This window comes from Eschrichtius robustus, chromosome 8, assembly GCF_028021215.1.
Source record: "Eschrichtius robustus isolate mEscRob2 chromosome 8, mEscRob2.pri, whole genome shotgun sequence".
Classification (NCBI taxonomy): Eukaryota; Metazoa; Chordata; class Mammalia; order Artiodactyla; family Eschrichtiidae; genus Eschrichtius; species Eschrichtius robustus.
In genome coordinates this window covers 14425591-14444988 of record NC_090831.1, presented here as the reverse complement: position 1 = coordinate 14444988, position 19398 = coordinate 14425591, and the positions used below count along the sequence as shown (strand labels likewise).

At 36.6% G+C, this 19398-nt stretch overlaps 1 protein-coding gene across 1 annotated transcript in view; it reads left to right on the top strand.

The window, feature by feature from the left end:
• The first annotated feature begins 487 nt into the window (after positions 1-487).
• The window catches only part of POU6F2 (POU class 6 homeobox 2), a 450607-nt gene continuing 431696 nt past the window's right edge, over positions 488-19398 (top strand). Inside the window, exon 1 of the mRNA XM_068549950.1 lies at positions 488-592. Within this exon, the coding sequence (XP_068406051.1) occupies positions 488-592 (105 nt within the window). The remainder of the gene's footprint in view (positions 593-19398) is intronic.

Genomic DNA, 19398 nt, shown 5'->3' with positions numbered 1-19398 from the left:
AAACTGCAGAGATTACTGCATATTGTCAAAAGGTCATTTAGAGAATCTGAAGATAAAATCATGAGGGACAGGATAAGAGAAATAAGATAATGAATTATCATTGAAAAAAATGATATGGTGGCATAGAAATCAAAGTCTCAATTAGTACATGAAATAGTTAATTTTATTTTTGTTTTAAACATAGGTTTCCAGAGCATTACAAAAAAAAAAAATCCTCTGAGGTTTGTTAAACCTTTAGCGGGAGATTACAGCCAATGTTTTGTCTTTGGTGAATAGCTGTTTGTCTCACTTTATTTACTTGGTATTGGATATTTGTCAATGTCATTTCATATCTACAGAAAATTCTTACGCTCTGTGGAGGTAGTGAATGTGTGTGTGCGTGTCTGCCGGAGGTCACATGACAGTTTCATCCTATTTGGTGGAGCAGCTTGACTTTTTTCCCCCCTTGCTTTTGGTGATGGTTGTGAGTGCAGAAGTTGATTGACAGATGCGTGCCAGAAACCCCCATTCTCCTTTTCAAAGACAACATATGATGGATTGCGATCTCTCAGCCCAGCAGGACACGGGGACCATGCGAGCTGTAATTGGTCAGGTATGGAGTCAGCCATTTCTCAACTCCCCTTTTTTCCACAAGGGTCTCACCATATGATTCACATAATTCATATTTACAGTACCATCTTTCTATCTGTATCTTCAGCTACCTGCCAGCGTAGCGCTGGAAGTGTGAAAGGGAAAAAGCACCCATTAAAATCTAGCTAGGAAAGCTCAGCTTCAAACTTCAATGCGATGCTTACAAACCCAAACTAATACAACCACAAAAAAGAAACCCCAAAGAACAAATTTATTTATCATTTGGCCTGAATGTTTAAAAATATACGTTTTTTTAGAATTTATTTTCTGTTGAGATTGTGATCTCTGGAAGAAAGTGTGGGAAGAGTCTAAAGTATTATGTTTTCTAGGTAGTTAACAATTTCCTGTTCAATGTTTTGATTTTGGCTGTATTCTGTCTCTCTCGCTCTCTCTCCCTTGCTCTATGGAAAATATAAATATATAAATACACGTGCCTTTACTCCCAACCCAGATAATGTGTGATCGAGCCTGGTTAGATGTATGTAGTAGTGGTCTTGGCCGCTGCGGACGGGCAGGCTGCAAATTAAACACTGCCACAGTCTGAAAGGTCCAGGTGGTCTGCCCGCGCCTCCTAATGCAATCCACACAACAGCTTTAATAAACAGCTCTATTTAGTGCCTCCACCCTGTATCTAGGGAGGTGAACTGGTCTGGGGCTGCTGTGATGAAATGCCAGAAGAATATCTCTCAGAGGCCTCACAAGCTGATTTTTAGAGCTTTCCCGTTCTGTTCTGTCGTCTTTGTCTTCCAAATGGGTCAGTGAGTCTTGCTCTTTCTGTTTCGGTGCTTTCTGTGAAATCAGTAGTTTCAGTTTGTGTTTAAATGTTTGCGGCGTGAGCTAAATCAGAAGAGGAAAGGGTCATTGTATTTTCATTTGCCTTCCAATAACTGAAGGGATGAGAGGAATGACTGTGCCCTGCTGCAAAGGAAGGGTGATTTTTCTGCCTGTGATGGGGGTGGGGTGAGGAAAAAGGGAATATATGCGGTTGCTTTCTGTTTTATTTTTTTTTTTTGTAATGTATTTTTGACCAAAATTTTTCTCAGTTATCTCTGCTTACTTAGGAACTGTTAACTCATAAATCAGAATATGGTTACGAATATTGATGAACTCCTAAAAGTTTTTTTATTTCCTTTTTTTTTTTTCACACTTTCCAATCAAGACAGGCTGGGCAAGGTGATGACCTAAAATTTGTTTGCTGTATGTTAATAGCATGGATGGAAATATACCGTCAACAAGATTATAGCAAAGCACTTTAGGGGTCTGAAAGCACATGGTTTATTAATACCAGCACGCTTCATAATGTATTTTTAGGTAGAAAATGTCAGATATATAATACGGTGTTTCCACAGGCTCATACTGTTTTAAAAGCCGTAGATAGCTGCTTCTACAGAGCAATATTTTTAAAAACTTTCAAGTTGGTTTTTGTGTTACAGACATATATAAAGTGAAGTCTCTGGGCTTATATTTGTCAGGCAAAAAATATGTAAAGACTGATTTTATATACTGTTAGTACCCATTTCAATGTAAGTATTCACTGATGAGCAAGCATGTGAAATATAGCTAAAATAATTGTGCCATGTGGAATTAAATACATACATGTGAAAATAGATAACCATTTCACGTAGAAATAAAACTTGAGCTCTGATAACTGTCTTGTCCTGCTAAATAAAACTTTTCTTAGTTGGCAAGCATGTTCTTTCTTCTGTAGACCACAGTACGGCTGTAATACTGTGCAAAATTACTGTGTTTCAGTACCAAATAAGAAAAAGGATTTCCTTTCATATATATTTCCCTTAGCTGGGAAAAGAAGCTTGGTTAAAAAAACCAGAAGAGATATTTCTAATTTGTTATTCGATATTGTTTATTGGAAATAATTGCTCATGTATATACTTTTAAAAGGTTCAAGTAGATACTAAAAAAAAAAAAAAGGAATTGGCATACACTTTATAAATACCAGACTTAAACTTCTAATTTGTCATGATTTCATATTGGTTGCTATTATTACATGGCTCTGTATTTTGTGTGTACTTTAAGTGATTTTTAAAGGCTTTTAAGTGTGTCCAGGAACTATATATGTTAATTACTCTTTATGGATACTTACTATACTTACTAAATAGTTGCATCAAAGTAGCCAGTTTTTTTCTGAAGATTTCATTTCTCATAAATTATTTGTTAAAAAAAACCCCAGATACTTATGTCGAGCTAGTAAATTATAAAAGCAGTTGTTCTGAAGGTTGTAAAATTTTCTGTACTAAAAATGTACAAAAACTATTTTGTACATTTTTATTTCAGAAACTGAAACATTAATATTCAAAAGCAAAGAAAAAGAGCATCCTGTCCCATATACTTACCATGAAAGTCAGAAAACCTAATTGAACCCATATCTATAGATATAAAAAGAAAGATGACATCGAGATCTGAAATGATTTCCTTTTAACTGTTACAGCACAGGTAGGAATATTGGCTCAAACCACTACTTCTAACAATAAGGACAAGAATGTGCAAATAATTTTTCTTGCTTTTCAGTCACTCATAACCAGAAAGAGGTGGTTTATTTTTCAGCTTTTGATTTCAATATCATCTTTTCCCTACTCAGCAGGTGTGAATCAGTCTCAGTTGATGATACAAATGTTTGTGTGTCTTCCTTCTCAAAATACGTATTGCAATGATAATTATTTTTGTCCTTTTTTTTTTTTTCTGGTCTGAGTTCCGTTCCTACATGGCTTTGAGTTGGAGGAGCAAATCACTAGTTTTCAATGATATTTTCCATTCAGAATACTGAAAGATTCCCGTGAAATAGGATCTTCAGGTTTTTTTCATTCATCTCTGGGATCGCATATCTAGATGCTTCCACTGGAGGGGAAGAGGGGACTTCTCTGCGTTGCTGGTCATGATCCAGCTCGGGAGAGTGCAGCGGCTTCATGGAAGAGATAGAAGAGATGTTGTTGTACGTGCCTTTCCCCCAGGGCCTTCCCTTCCCCAAGCAAACAATTAAGCAGTCTAGTACTTAAGAACAAACTCCCAGCCTGGTATCTCAAGATAAAGAAACTTGGTTCATTCATACAGTTTCTGGGAAATCAAACCAGATTTTTGATAGTTATCTGTAGCAAGCTTCCTAACCCTTGGAACCATAGGAGGCATTTTACCTTCAGATGATTTTCAAATCAATTCAAATTAAATAGTTAAGCAGGTTCTGACCAGTGGGTTTGAATATCATTTTTTAAATGAAGACACATTTCCACCTCTCATGGTCATTCAATGTTCACTGCATCTTTTTTTGCAGACCTGAGCTGGTGGCCTGTGAGTGACAGCTTAGTTTATCAGTATTACAGACCTCTTGGTTTTTGTTTTTGTTTTTTTTTTTCTCATCTCATGCAGACGGGTCATTGTGTCCAATACTCCTTCTGGCACTGCTGTCCCAGAGGACCCTAGGCTAGCCTGCCACCTTTATGTGCAGGCCTGAGGGTCCGGGCTTGGCTGCGTGTTTCTATACACTGACTTCTGGAAATATTATAGGACAGGGGATATTAACTTAGTTGTTAATAAAAACAACAGATGAGGCAAATTAGATAAAAATATGTATCAGGCACATCTAAGAGTTTGCTGGGAATGGGAGAGACACAGCTGGATAAAAGGGCTCTAGTGTGCACCCCCAGTGGACATGGCTGAAGTACTCAGAGAAGAGGGAAGAAACCATATTTAACAGCATGGGAGGTGCAATCAAAAGCTGTTGCAATTTTCCTTACCAGTAAAATGGGTCTTTTTTTTTTTTTCAAGGTAGATTTGGACAATTTAAAGTGTTTGAAAGTGGCACCTTAGAAAGTGAAGGCAGTTGTCTGAGACCATGCTCAGTGAGTGTGCTAAGAGCTCAGAAGGGGAGTGAGTGTGGGTAACTGGGGGCATTTGGCTTAACAGTACCTCAGCGCATGTTTTTTCATATGAAGGTTCTAGAACACAAATATTTCGTTGTTCTAGCATCAAAACAATTTTCTACGTCGGTTTGTTTATACCCTCCCTTGTTCCAAAAAGTATTTGAATGATGCTTTAAGAACAATGTGCTTACCTAGAACATAGTCAAGCTGATGTGTGAAACGGAGGTGGCCTAGGGAGAGGGGAGCCTGACAGTGTGTAAATTACACACTTGCAGATTGTTCTCAGTCCATGGAGACTGCTTTTCATGCCCCTTCTATAAAAATTAAACTTTGAGGCTAACCTAATCCTGTTTTGTGTGTGCCAAGCATAACTCTCATATACTTTAAAGAGTCATTTTTTGTAGGTGTGAATGCCCACCATTTTTTTTTTGAAATTGACCTATTTGCTTCAACAAACTTATATATTTTGGGGATGTGTAATTATTATTGTTTGGATTTAATTGAGAATACTTTTTTCAAGGTATTATTATAGGTAAATGGTCTACTAGAAAAATACAAATTAATTAAGGATTATTCTTTCTGCTGCTAGTATGCCTTTTGTAAGTGCGGAACTCACCAAAATTGAATTTGTACCGTGTATTTCTAACTGACCTTAAACACTTCACGCAATATTCCACTCAACACTTGGAGGAAAGTTGATGTTAGCTTTTTATATTCTATCAGATGAACTCAGTTTTTATTACCTTTAAAATAGTTTTAAATTGAAGTTTACTATGTTACTTGAGCAGGTGTTTAAATTGTAAAGCCAATTTTGTCCCTTAAAGTAAAATCTGTCAATACAGTAATAATACTATACAATAATATTCATAATAATACTGAACAACTGGCACATGAAATCTGGTTTTGAAACTAAATTTTCTTTTCTATTTCTAAGGCCAATTAATGAAACTCTATATACTATTCAAGTATTATTTCAATGCTTAAGAATTTAAAGCTTTTGGATTCATATATCTAGAATACGGAGAGAGGTTGCTGAAGCATTTAAAATATGAATGCTTATGAAAGGAAGTTTGAATGTATATGTTTCCTATATGGAAAATCTATAGTACTTGTTCTGTAGGTCACTGAAAGAAGGTATTCCTTCCTTGACCATTTCTTTGCTATGTCAACTGCATTTAACCATACAGTTTAAAGCATCTTTCTCTTTTCAACTTTATTGTTTACCAAAATTACAATTTAACTAACATGTTCACAAATATTGAAAAACTCCACTTTTCAATCTCATTATGATATCATATAAGCTGATGCTTTTTTTTCTAATGCTTGATTGAGTAGAAAATAAAGTTGTGAAATAAAATGCAAATATAAAAAGATTAGACCTGAAGAAACAATGTGCAAAGAGGTAAATATTGACCTGAATTTGAATACTAAAAGAAAATCCAAATTACAAATCTTTTAAATAATTTTGTATTTTATAGCCAAACTTTTACTTGAGAGATAATAGCCGCTCTAAATATAATTTCAAGCCTGCCTTTATATTCTTCTTTTTCCCCTTCCTTCCTTCTTTTTGCTTTTTTGGTAGATGAAATATGTGTCCAATAAAGTAAATTACTGAGTGAAGCCTTGTTCTGGGATCACATGTCAATTACTCTGTTGACTCATAATGTCTTGAGCTGATCCAAAGTTGTAATCAAAATTTATAGAAGGGGTTGTGAGAGATTGTCATTACATTTCAGTAAGATTCATTTTTCCTTCTAGCTATTATTTTCTCGTTCTTCCCAGTTATACGATGTGAGCCAATTTTGGTGAAAATTTACTAATTATTATTTGATAAATTATTTCCTGGATTGCCCTATGCTTGTATTGTTTTCTTTAGCCCAACTGTAAATGACCATATTATTGTTATTTCAGGGCTACCACTTCTCCTAAATATAAAACCTTTGTATGTAAGTCGTAGCAAGATAATGGAAAACATCTCTGGTTGTTTATATTAAAGGCAACTCTGTAGATTTTAAGAACGCTTTATTTTTCAAGGGGCTGGTTTCAGAAAATAGCTTTTTGTTTTATCACTAGCTTTAAAACCCCCGTGATATGAAGGACTCTTTTTTCCAAAGAGAGAGATTAGCTGTTGATACTTGGTACTGATTCTAGGTGAACTGTCACCCTATTCCCTTAGCAGCGTTTTTCTAACCAGAGAACAAGAAATAAAAATTGAGCATCAACAGAATATTCTAAATTTCACCTATGTTCAGCCCACCCCCTCCCCCAGGGGGTGGATTATTCCAGTGGGAAGAGATACTCCTACAATTTCCAGCTCCCACCTCCTAAGGTCAAAGACGCAAATCAACGTGTTGACACCTTGAATGAAAAGGACATAGTTACTCAAACTCATTGCTCTGGTATTTTGCTCTCTTCCTTCAGTGTCATTTTTCCATCAACTTTTCTTCTTTTTTCCACTGTAATCCAGAGTCAGTCGGATGAGTCATAAGTGAAAAGTGAATCCTCGTGGGCTGCCCAGGCAGCAAAGGGCACTGGAAAGAGAGACAAGACCTGAAGCAAAACAAAGCAAAATGCTAGTGGAAAATTCACCAACGCAGTTGTTTCTGTAGGTAGTGTTTTCAGTAAGGTATTTTGTAAGCATCTTTCATCTCGTCTAGCAATAGTAGAGCACACAAATAGGCAGTGAAACAATAGGACAGGACAAATAAACATATAAAACAAAGCCAAAAGGAAAAAAAATTAGCTTCACAATGCTGGAACATGAATTTTAAAATTAAGAAACACTTTTTTTCTGGAGCTTTTTACAAGAGTGTAACCAGTGCTTGGGTGTTGTGAAATAGCAACCTTATTAATAATATACATGTTTCTGGTGGTTATTATGATGCTGACTCTGCATATTTTATGACTTTGATTTCTCATGATTAATTGGAAACTATTTTAAGAAGTGAACATCGATCTCTAACACCTAAAAACTTAAACACATATACTTAAAAAAAATTAAATACCTGTTACATGGTGTTTTTATTTTTATTTATTAAACAAATTATTTATTTATTTATTTAATAAAATTATTTATTTAATAAATAAATTATTTATTTATTTTATTTATTTATTTTTGGCTGCATTGGGGGTTTCTCTAGTTGCAATGAGCAGGGGCTGCTTTTACTTGCAGTGTGCAGGTTTCTCATTGCGGTGGCATCTCTTGTTGTGGAGCACAGGCTCTAGGCACGTGGGCTTCAGTAGTTGTGGCACTCAGGCTCAATAGTTGTGGCTTGCGGGCTCTAGAGCACAGGCTCAGTAGTTGTGGCGCACACGCTTGGTTGCTCCGTGGCCTGTGGGATCTTCCCTGATCAGGGTTCGAACCCGTGTCCCTTGCATTGGCAGGTGGAGTCTTAACCACTGTGCCACCAGGGAAGCCCTACGTGGTGTTTTTAGCCTTGATCGGATGAACTCAGGTAAACTCTTCTTTGAAACAACAAAGTGCTTTTTTAAAGTGCAGAATTTATACAGAAATTTATCTTTTTAATGAAAGACTTTATTGTTGAGAGTGAGAGGCAAATATTGCACCAGCACAGAAGCATGGGTACCAGAAACCCTAATGGATATTGAGGATATATGAAAAGAAAGGTAGATATCTCTTAGATCTTCAGTGGTATTCATCCAAAACTGAAGGGCAGCATGGGTAAGAATGGAGCCAGGCACACAATATCAGGCTATGGCAGGCCAAATTTGCTTCAGACAGAGCTAGTTAATTCTGTAAGCCTTGAATGATACTCAAAAACAAGACTCTTTCAACCTTTTGGAGAAAAGGTTGAGAGTTGGGACAAATGTAAAATTCTGCTTAATGTGCACAGATAAAGCCAAGAACATCAGGCTCATTCACTGCGAGTCAGCCCTGATGATTCATCATGATGGTCAGGGCAAACCGTGGTCTCTGGGTTGAAACAATCTTATCCTTTTTTTTAAAAAAAACAGAATGTTCCAGCTTGGATCTTATATCCTTAGGGTTCCTATATTGAATTCTGAATCGGGAAACTTAATCTTGCAGCCAGATTTGACAAGATGTTGGTTGAGTGGTAGGCAGAAGTGATGATTGTGGGATGAAAGGCCCCAGGTCAGAATTTGGGAAAATAAGAGATTTTGTGGAAATTTGGCTGTGTTATAAGAACCCCCAGTTTGAAAATTTCTCACTACTCATTTTAGCAGATGGTGTTCAAGGGTCTGAAAAATAGATCACTGCTGTATTCATTTTCTCTGCTTCAAATCTTTCTTTAACAGAGGAGTTTTTAACACATTCTTAGGTGTATTTCTTAGTGTATTTCTAATGTTGCTAATATAAAAGGTGTTTATAGTAATAGTCAAAAGGTTTCTGGGAACAATGAATAATGTTATGGCTCAAATCTAAGACAGTCATACTTTGTTCCTGGCAAAATGTTAATACTTAATTTAGGAACTAAAGTTGTTTCTTTTTGGGAAACTTTATCCATTTGTAAACAAACCTATGTCTAGAATTCCAGAGACTAAGGAATTTAGAGTAAAAATGAAAATGAGGCAATCTAATTAGTGAAAACACATATGCACATCCCTTAGCCATTTTAGGGATACTTAATGATTTAAACTCTAATAATCTAAAAATATTTTAACTCTCTGTTTTCAATTTTAATACATGAAAAAATTATGGTTGGTGTTTAGTTAAAATGCTCCTCCACTCAGCTAAGTTGTTCAAGACAATGGAAAAATACTTTGCAACTTCTAGAAATCAAGATCATAGTAGAAATTTGAATACATAGTTGATGAATATACTGCAAAAAGATGATTATTGTGGTTATTTCCTTCCCAAAACAGGGGGTTTGGCAGTGTACTTCTATTTTATAGCTGCTTTCGACAAGTGCTGAAACATATCAACTGGGATTGTTTTCTCTCCTTCTACCATGATTCATCATATAGAAATTAAACAGCTAGTTCAGGCAGAGAGTGAAGCATCTGAGTAAAACCTGCAGAACATGAATACAATTCTTTTTTTTGGACCAGAGAAAGGTTTCTTGTAGGGCCAAGCAAGGAGAGCAGGAGGCTCTTGCTCAAAAAAACCTGAACTCCATGAATACAATTCTTATATGCATAGGATAGAGGCAAGTTACAGAATGGAATCCAACAAGTCTTTTAAAATGTTTTATTCAACAAATTATAAAAGTCATGCGTGCTTATGACAAACAGTTTCAACAACACAGGAAAGTATAAAGTGAAAGATAATGTACCCCATCATTTTACTCCTCACAAATAATCATCATCAATAATTTCTTACGTATCCTTCCAGAAATTTTCTCTTCATGTGTAAGCATAGAAAATCTTTATACAACCCGAGTAGATCCATACTGTACATAGAGTTTTGCAAACTACTTTCAGATCTTAAAAATGTATTTTTAACATCATGTAATATTACTACCAGTAGATCTGTACCCTTCTCTATAGTATTCCCTTTTATGGATACATTAATTTATTTAACCAGTTCTCTCTTTCTTTAATTTAAAAAAATTTTTAAATTGAAATATAGTTGATTTACAATGTTGTGTTAGTTTCAGGTGTACAACAACATGATTCAGTTATATATATACATATATATATATATATATATATATATATATATGTATATATTCTTTTTTTACATTCTCTTCCATTATAGGTTATTACAAGATATTGAGTATAGTTTCCTGGGCTATACAGTAGGTCCTTGTTGGTTATCTATTTTATGTATAGTAGTGTGTATATTTTAATTCCAAACTCCTAATTTTAACCAGTTCTCTGTTTTAAAAAACTGAGCTATAATTGGCATTTAACATTATATTACTTTCAGGTATAGAACATAGGGATTCAGTATTTGTATATATTGTGAAATGATCACCACAATAGCTAATCAGTTACCTCTTGGTGAGCATCTAGATTTTCAATATAATTTCGTCTCTGCAATGAGACTAACAGCACAGATGTTTCATTTCTCTTAGCACAAAAAATTCCAGAATCTTCTGAATGGGGTTTTGCTTTACCAAAAAACTCTAAGTAGTAACTCCTAAAAGAAGGTGAGGTGTAATATTAAAAGTGAAGGATAGCTTATGCCACAAGAATAGATATTTATCACTTATATATGAAAAACTCAAACCAATTAAAATTGCAATGAAGATCACAATATTGTATTTAGTGACAAAGAAGTAAGAATAAGAGATAATAACATAACGTGACTGTTCTCATTCAGATATACTATGACTTTAAAACCTCTGTGTTTGTTCCAAGCTGAACAAAATGCATAACTTCTTTTCTTTCATGGGCCTCAATGCTATTTATTAAGATAATTGACAGAGATATATGCTTCCAATGCATTATTCAGTTAGTATACCTAGATTAGTGAAAAGGAGACCAGAAGAGATTCATGGTAATTAATGTCAGTTAAATTCCTGTTTTCTGTATTCCATATTGTCAGACCAATCCTTCAACCATGATTCGTAGGTTAACTAATGCAGTCAGGAGAAGGGCTGAATCAAAACTAATCAGACATAGTGTTGAAATCAACTAATTTAGGGTTTTGGTAAAGTAGACAAAATATATGCTACTTAAATATGTAAGAGAATGTGAAAAGTTATGTTTTACATTTCTTTTAGGATATGGCTCTCATTCATCTTAACCACATCATTTCACATGCAGTGTACTAAAAAGAGAAATGGGAAATAATGATATAGTGTTTGTTTAAGAGATGGAAGTGTGGGTTGACTGTGACATCTTTCACTGTACAGATTCCCTGAATTGATTCTAGGAAACTCCCGATTGGGTGGGTATATGCTTCCTCATTTTCTGTTCTTCCCTACAGATGCTGGGACAAGTAACCTGGATAGGAAATGATCACGCTTCATTTATAGCCTTAAAAGTAGCTGAGTCCCTCACGTGAAGCTCAAAGCAGGCTTTCAAGAACAAATTGCAGAGCAGCTCTCTGATATTAATACTTTCATTTGAAACCCACAACTCTGAGAAGTAGATCCAAGCCATCATTCCCATTTTATGGAAGTGAAAACTGCTCAGAGAGGTTATAGGTCTTATTTATATCCATATTGCTAGTAAGCAGAAGTGAGGTTTGAACCCAGATATTCTTTCTAGGGTTCACTGTTTTCCCTCTACACCAGTTCTTAACTCTGGCTGTCTTTTAGAATCACCTGAGGCAACCGTGGAAAAATTTACTGATATGCAGGACCAGTCCCCAGAAATTCTGATTCTCTTTCTCTGGGTAGGATCTGAGTATTAGTTTTGTTTTTTTTTTTTAAAAGCGTTACGGGTAATTCTAATGCACTCCATCACAGTGCCTCTTAAATTGAATGAATGTTATTTTAAATGAAATGAGATAATGAAGATGAAACAGTGTTGACGCACCCTGCCCCCCACACAGACACACACACAATCATAAAAACACAGGAGAAGAAGAATGGAGGGAATTTAGCGTGGTATTTATTTCGTGTGTGTGTGTTTGCGTGTGTGTGTGTGTGTGTGTGTGTATGTGTTTCAGTGGGAAGCTTGTAAGCTTTGTTGAATAGCCAAGAAAATGTTTGATAACATTTTTTTTTATTTTTGAATTTTATTTATTTTATTATACAGCAAGTTCTTATTAGTCATCAATTTTATACATATCAGTGTATACATGTCAATCCCAATGGCCCAATTCATCCCACCTTCCCCCCCCCCCCCCCCCCCGCCACTTTCCCCCCTTGGTGTCCATACGTTTGTTCTCTGATAACATTTTTCATCCAGAAAAGAGCTAGATATTTAGTCATTTGAAAAATAACATCACTAGTAATAGCCTACCAATTAGTGAGTACTTACTAGGTGCCAGGAACTTTACAAGTGTGGTTGAATCCTTACAGCAACTCTGTGAGGTAGTTACTGCTATTGTTTCCATCTCACTAATTAGGTGACACAGGAGGTGGCAAAAATTCACATGGACAGTAAGTGGCAAAGCTGGAATTTGCCCTAAGGATGTTGGAAGCCAGGGTGTGAATCCTTAAACATACACAAAATCACAGAATTGAACCATGGCCCTAAACATTACCTGTGGAAAGTATGATTCTTAGTATCATCTCTTGATGAAGGCATATTTTATCACAGAAATATCTCTTGTTTCTCCCCTCTCTCCTCCCCACCCTTTTTCCTTCCCTCCTCCTCCCTTTCCTTCTTCTTTTTCCTCTCCCCTCACCTCTTTCCCTCTCTCTTTTCCTCCTTCTCCTCTTCTTCCTCCTCCTTTTTCTAAGAATCCATGACTCATTCACTTTCTATGTAAGAATTTTATGGTTGATATCATTACCTGTCAAAATTGGGCTCTACATGGCAGTCTGGAAAATGATTCTACATGGCAGTCTGGGAAATGGCAGTCTATAAAATGTAAAACAATAGAATAGTTTGTGGGTGGAAGGATGGAAGGGCAAGTTGGTGCTCTCTGGTAGGCTTCTATAAAAAGAGTTGCTCCTGACTAAACTAGGAGTCACACTGGCCTTGATTTCCCAGTGCTCCATGAGCTATGCCTACAGACACAACAGACGTCAGGGTGGCCAGTAGGCACTGCTCTGTGTATGTATGAGGAAAAAAGTTCCCATAGGCAGTTTCAGGGAGGATTTGAAAATGAGTTTATATTTTATAATATATATCTAATATACCTAATATAGATAAATATAATATATATTAATATTATTTAAATGTATAAAATAGAAAACAAGTTTATATTTTATAATAGTCCTCACTATTTGAGATTATTGGCCTCAGAAACTCTTTGTCTATCTTTTTTCTTTTAATGAATTAACATTCTATCATCTATCAATTTATCTATCTATCTATCTATCTGTCTATCTATCTATCTATCTTTTAACTAGTTAACATTCTTGCCTGGATTTGAAATCAAGGTGTAGAATTTGCAAGATGGGCTTGCTTTCTCTCTTCATTCTTCATAAAAACTAAATTCCAGCCAAATGTGCATTGGCACTTCTAAACTAATTTTTATGAACTAATTATTGTCCTTAGGGATTATAGTGGTGGGAAATCAGTGATTCTACCGAGGAGGTATTTCTTAACTCAAATTTTGGAAAACTTTTTAATAATATTGTGGCATTTCATCTATTTCAATTCCATTTTTGGAATTGAAGTAACTAACGGATATCTTTTATTCTGCTTAACTCTTTTCAATTAAATTTCTTCCTGTCAGTGGCATTTTCAACATTTTCAACCTTAGTGGGGCTGAAAAAGAGAAATCTCTCCCCACCCAGTAGTTTGAAAATTTCACAAAACATTCATTCTGTTTACATTTGTGTGTTATGGATGTCAAACCTGTGGAGTTTACTCTCAAATATCTCTTATAACTTTTACACATAATTCAGTTATGTCAGAAATCATGGATAGATGATTAGGAAACAATATGATGATTTGGGGAAATGAATCACCATGATCTTCCACGAAGTACTTATTGCTTTGGAACATCAGAAGTGAACATAACACTTGGTAAAGACGGTGTTTTTTGCCTGGAGCTTGCAACCCACTGTAGTATAATACATCTTCTATCTTGGCTTACCACCTTTTTCCCACCTACATCTCTCCTCTCAATGACCACTGTGAATTAAAGGGAGGAGTGATGCTCACTGCTCAGACAGGTGAGCTGAGTCTTGATTCCATCTCCTGCAAGAGCCCAGCAATGGGGGAAATTGGGCTGAGCCTGTTGAGAAGGAGTAGAAGTGAGGTGTATGCTAGAATTCAAGAAAGTAGACAAGGATATGAGTCAAAGATTCTGTGCGTTGAGATCTTTGAAGGTTTTCTCATTTATTCACATCTCTCTTCCTTTATTATTTCTTGATGGGTTTGTTTCTTTCCAGTTGGATCAAATCTTTATTAGAAACAGAATTAAACTTTTTTTATTGAAGTATAGTTGATTTACAATGTTGTGTTAATTTCTGCTGTACAGCAAAGTGATTCAGTTATACATACACACACACACACACACACACACACACACACACACATACATTCTTTTTTTAAAATATTCTTTTCCATTATGGTTTATTGTAGGGTATTGAGTGTAGTTCTCTGTGCTATACAGTAGGACCTTGTTGTTTATCCATTCTATATATAAAAGCTTACACCTGCTAACCCCAACCTCCCACTCCATCCCTCCCTCAACCCCCTCCGCCTTGGCAACCATAAGTCTGTTCTCTATGTCCATGAATCTGTTTCTGTTCCGTAGATAAGTTCATTTGTGTCATATTTTAGATTCCACATATAAGTGATATCATATGGTATTTGTCTTTCTCTTTCTGACTTACTTCACTTAGTAGGATAATCTCTAGTTTTATCCATGTGGCTGCAAATGGCATTATTTTGTTCTTTTTTATGGCTGAGTAGTATTCATTGTATATATGTACTACATCTTTATCCATTCATCGGTTGATGGACATTTAGGTTGCTTCCATGTTTTGGGTATTGTGAATAGTGGTGCTATGAACATAGGGGTGCATGTATCTTTTTGAATTACAGTTTTGTCTGGATATATGCCCAGGAGTGGGATTGCTGGATCATATGGTAATTCTATTTTTAGTTTTCTGAGGAACCTGCATACTGTTTTACATAGTGGCTGTACCAACTTACATTTCCACCAGCAGTATAGGAGGGTTCCCTTTTCTCCACATCCTCTCCAGCATTTGTTATTTGTAGAGATTTTAATGGTGGCCATTCTGACCGGTGTGAGGTGGTACCTCACTGTAGTTTTGACTTGCATAGAAATAGAATTTTTAAGAAAACATGGAAGATGTGGGATCATGGTGCCTCTTGGTTGTTTGGTTAAAGTCAGCACATGAGTTTGCTAGCATATCATCACTAACACAGGGTCTCAAATTATGTTTACGAGCAAATGAGTGGAAAATATATCCCTGATCCCCTGGCCATTATTTCAGGTTAGGAAAAATTATAATTATATATTAATTAAAAATAAATTGGTGCTTCATGCACTCAATTTAAAAATTCTATTAGGGTTTCAAGGGGCAATAAAGAAGATCCTTTATTCAATTCCTGAGTTTATTTTCACTTTATTACTTAAGAGCTCATGGAGAAATGTAGCTTTACATCTGTGGCCAGATGGGCTTGCTAATTTCTCATGTCCCTGCATTTTGATCTTGGGACAGCCTACCAAAGGAAAGTTTGGGTCTGATGAAGAGACTCATTTACCCAGGATTTCTGTTTCCTACTGGGAGTAGGGCAAAAAGGGAAAAAATCAAATTCCTGTATGGAGGTGGAGGACCATGGATATCAGACTCTTGTCACTCACCAACGTGATACAGAATTGCTGCTCTCATAGGTGAGACATCCATTCCCATGAAAACATGAGGCCAGGGGATCAGAGCCCCCCTCCTTTTTCTGAGCAATTACATTTGGCCTGTTTTTGCAGGAAATGAATGATATTGATGTCTTATTGGAGCCATTATCAGACTGAGAATCCAAGCAAAGGGGTTTGAATAAAATAAGGTCCTGGACTTTTTGTATTTTCAATTTAGACTGGTGCAGAAGTGCTTCCTTTCCTTTCCTCTCTCTATCTCTCTTTCTTTCTCTTCTTTTTCCTTCCTTCCTTCCTCCCTTTCTCCTCCCTTCTTACTTTTTGTGAAATTGGTACATAATCATCTGAGAAGAGTTGAAGGGTTGAAAGAGATTTTAGAGACAAGACAGCTTGTTTTCCTCTTTCTCCTCATCATCTTACTCTCTCCCCTTGTCTCCCGACTTTCCCAAACAATTCTTAAGTCTTTCTAGAGGTACATCCTGGCATGTAGCAGGCACTCAGTAATTGCTTTGGAAAGGTTCCTTCATGACAGCTGTCACTCTTCTAATCTATATCTCGGGGGAGGATGCTTTTCTTAGTGGAGGCTTTGTTTCATTTTGTTCCCTCTCAAAATTCCGTATCTGGGATTTTTTGGTGTTCTGCTACCAGTTTCATTTCAGAATATGTAAATGAGGCTTGAAAATGATTATTTTCCATTTCATATTGATGTCTACAAGGACAGGGGCTTCCTCAGCTGTAGTTTCTTATTCACTTTCTTATTCACTTTATTTATAGCACATCTTAATGTTGAATCTTAAAGCATGAATGAGGGATACAAGAATTCCTTCCTTCAACAGTGGTTCTTGGGCATTTGTTGGGCAAATTTCTTGGCCCTGGGGATACAAGGTCCCAGCTGTTATGGCACCCACAGCAGGTATGGATACATGTGAGCAGATATGATAAAGTCCTCCATCTCTGCTGAAGTAAGAATTTCCTATAGTTATAGATGTTTTAGAGGAAAGAGGTCATCAAGTCCAACTGACCCAAGCCCCTTGTTATACTCAACGAGGTGAAGTGATTTGACCAAGGTCAGTAGCCAAACCTGGGTGAGAGAGACTTCATACTCTGGGCATCATGTCATCACTCTTAGGCCACCTCTGATTGGTCCCTAAGCAGATATCTTGTTGGTTCAGAAAAATGTGCAAAACAGAGATTGTTCTTTGCAAAATTATCTTTATACCCTGTTTTCTCTGACCATTTTTATAATAATTCTTTTCTCTTTCCCTCATTCCCTCTCCCTCCCCACTTCTGCCAGCACTGTGCCCCCTCCCCCCTCCCCCATCCCAACAACAATCACATGAACAATGTATGCAGTAGCTATGCATTGCTTTACTCCTCATTCCGGTTAATAAATTACCCGTGACATCGCCTAGACCCTGAAACTTCCCGAGGTTAGGAGTGGGGGAAGGGAATCTTCTTCCATATTCTTTTTCAGGTACATTCTGGCTTGAGCTGTCTCAAGTGATTAAGGTGTACCAGAGTGAATTTTAACAACTCAAGAAAAGGGGGTTGCAGCCAGCTCCCAATGGGAGAGGGAGTTTACATAATATACAATATGTCTCATGTTTAAGAAGCATACCTCTATCTAGACTTAGGTATATATTGATATTTATTGAGATTTCATGGGATACTTAGCAAGCCATTAGGAGATCTTAACATTTGTAAATAAGCATAGGCACGCCTTATAAAATTATTATTATTTTTTAATAGATCTTTATTGGAGTAAAATTGCTTCACAGTGCTGTGTTAGTTTCTGTTGTACAACAAAGTGAATCAGCCATATGTATACATATATCCCCATATCCCCTCCCTCTTGAGCCTCCCTCCCACCCTCCCTATCCCACCCCTCTATGTCGTTGCAAAGCACCGAGCTGATCTCCCTGTGCTATGTTGCTGCTTGGAACTGTTTTACATTTGGTAGTGTATATATGTCCATGCCACTCTCTCACTTCATCCCAGTTTACCCTTCTCCCTCCCTGTGGCCTCAGGTCCATTCTCTATGTCTGCGTTTATTCCTGCCCTGCCACTAGGTTCATCAGTACCATTTGTTTTTTTAGATTCCATATATATGTGTTAGCATACGGTATTTGTTTTTCTCTTTCTGACTTACTTCACTCAGACCTAGGTCCATCCACCTCACTACAAATAACTCAATTTCGTTTCTTTTTATGGCTGAGTAATATTCCATTGTATATATGTGCCACATCTTCCTTATCCATTCATCTGTTGATGGACATTTAGGTTGGTTCCATGTCCTGGCTACTGTAAATAGTGCTGCAATGTAGACTTTTTGATGATGGCCATTCTGACCGGTGTGAGGTGATACTTCATTTTAGTTTTGACTTGCATTTCTTTGATAATTAATGATGTTGAGCATCTTGTCATGTGCTTTTTGGCCATCTGAATGTCTTCTTTGGAGAAATGTCTATTTAGATCTTCTGCCCATTTTTTTGATTGGGTTGTTTGTTTTGTGACATAGAGGTACATGAGCTATTTGTATATTTTGGAGATTAATCCCTTGTCGGTCATTTCATTTGCAAATATTTCTCCCATTCTTTGGGTTGTCTTTTTGTCTTGTTTATGGTTTCCTTTGCTGGGCAGGAGCTTTTTAAAATTAGGTCCCAAATTGGGGGTAGATTCTAATAACGTTTCTACTTTACAGACTTCTCCTCATGTCATTTGAAGAATAATATGGAAAGTTTCTGCTCTTTGGCCACAGAGGAAGGAATTCCCCATCCGTGTAGATCCATAAGGTCCCAGTGGCTGTATCTACTCATAAACTGCTTGAGGCAGGGGCCATATTTTCCCACAGCCTCTAACACCATGCTTTACACATAGTAGGCACTCAGTAAAGATTTGTCAAGTGTATGAATGCATAGGGTTTCCATAAAGGTGTGATCTAAGGCTGTTCAGGTGGTTCGTACTCCATTTTTATTGCCATTCCGAACTTACAGCTCCCATAGCAACAATAACTTGTACCCCTGGAGCATATGTAGTATTTAGTATTTCTGTATGTGGTGTCAACTTTCATGTCATAATATACTGTATAGGTAACTGGTTAAGTTACAGTTTTGGGGGGAACCACAAGCTTTCTCCTGTCTAAAACAAGCCGTTGCTAGCCATCCTAGTCTATGCAGAGGTAACATTCACTGTATGACCTTTTCCTGCCTAACTCCCTCCCCCGACCCCCAATTTGGTAACACATCCAGTCACAAGCTTACGTCCTGATTGTAATGACAATTCTGTGCTTAATAGTCTTTTTGCTAGTAACACTATGACATTAATATTTCTAAAGGCCACTTTTATATTTGCTATTGTTTTGTCAGAGGTACTTTTATATTATAGCTACACTTTGCAAAAGGGGATTGATTCAAGAGTTGGTCTGGCTATGTGAAATATTCCTATAGAGACAATGACACAGAACACATACATTTCCTCATCCTGTCTCCTGAAGCCATCCTGTCTCCTGAAACCACTGTTCAAGCAGATTGGTCTTGAGCCAGCAGATATTTCTATTTG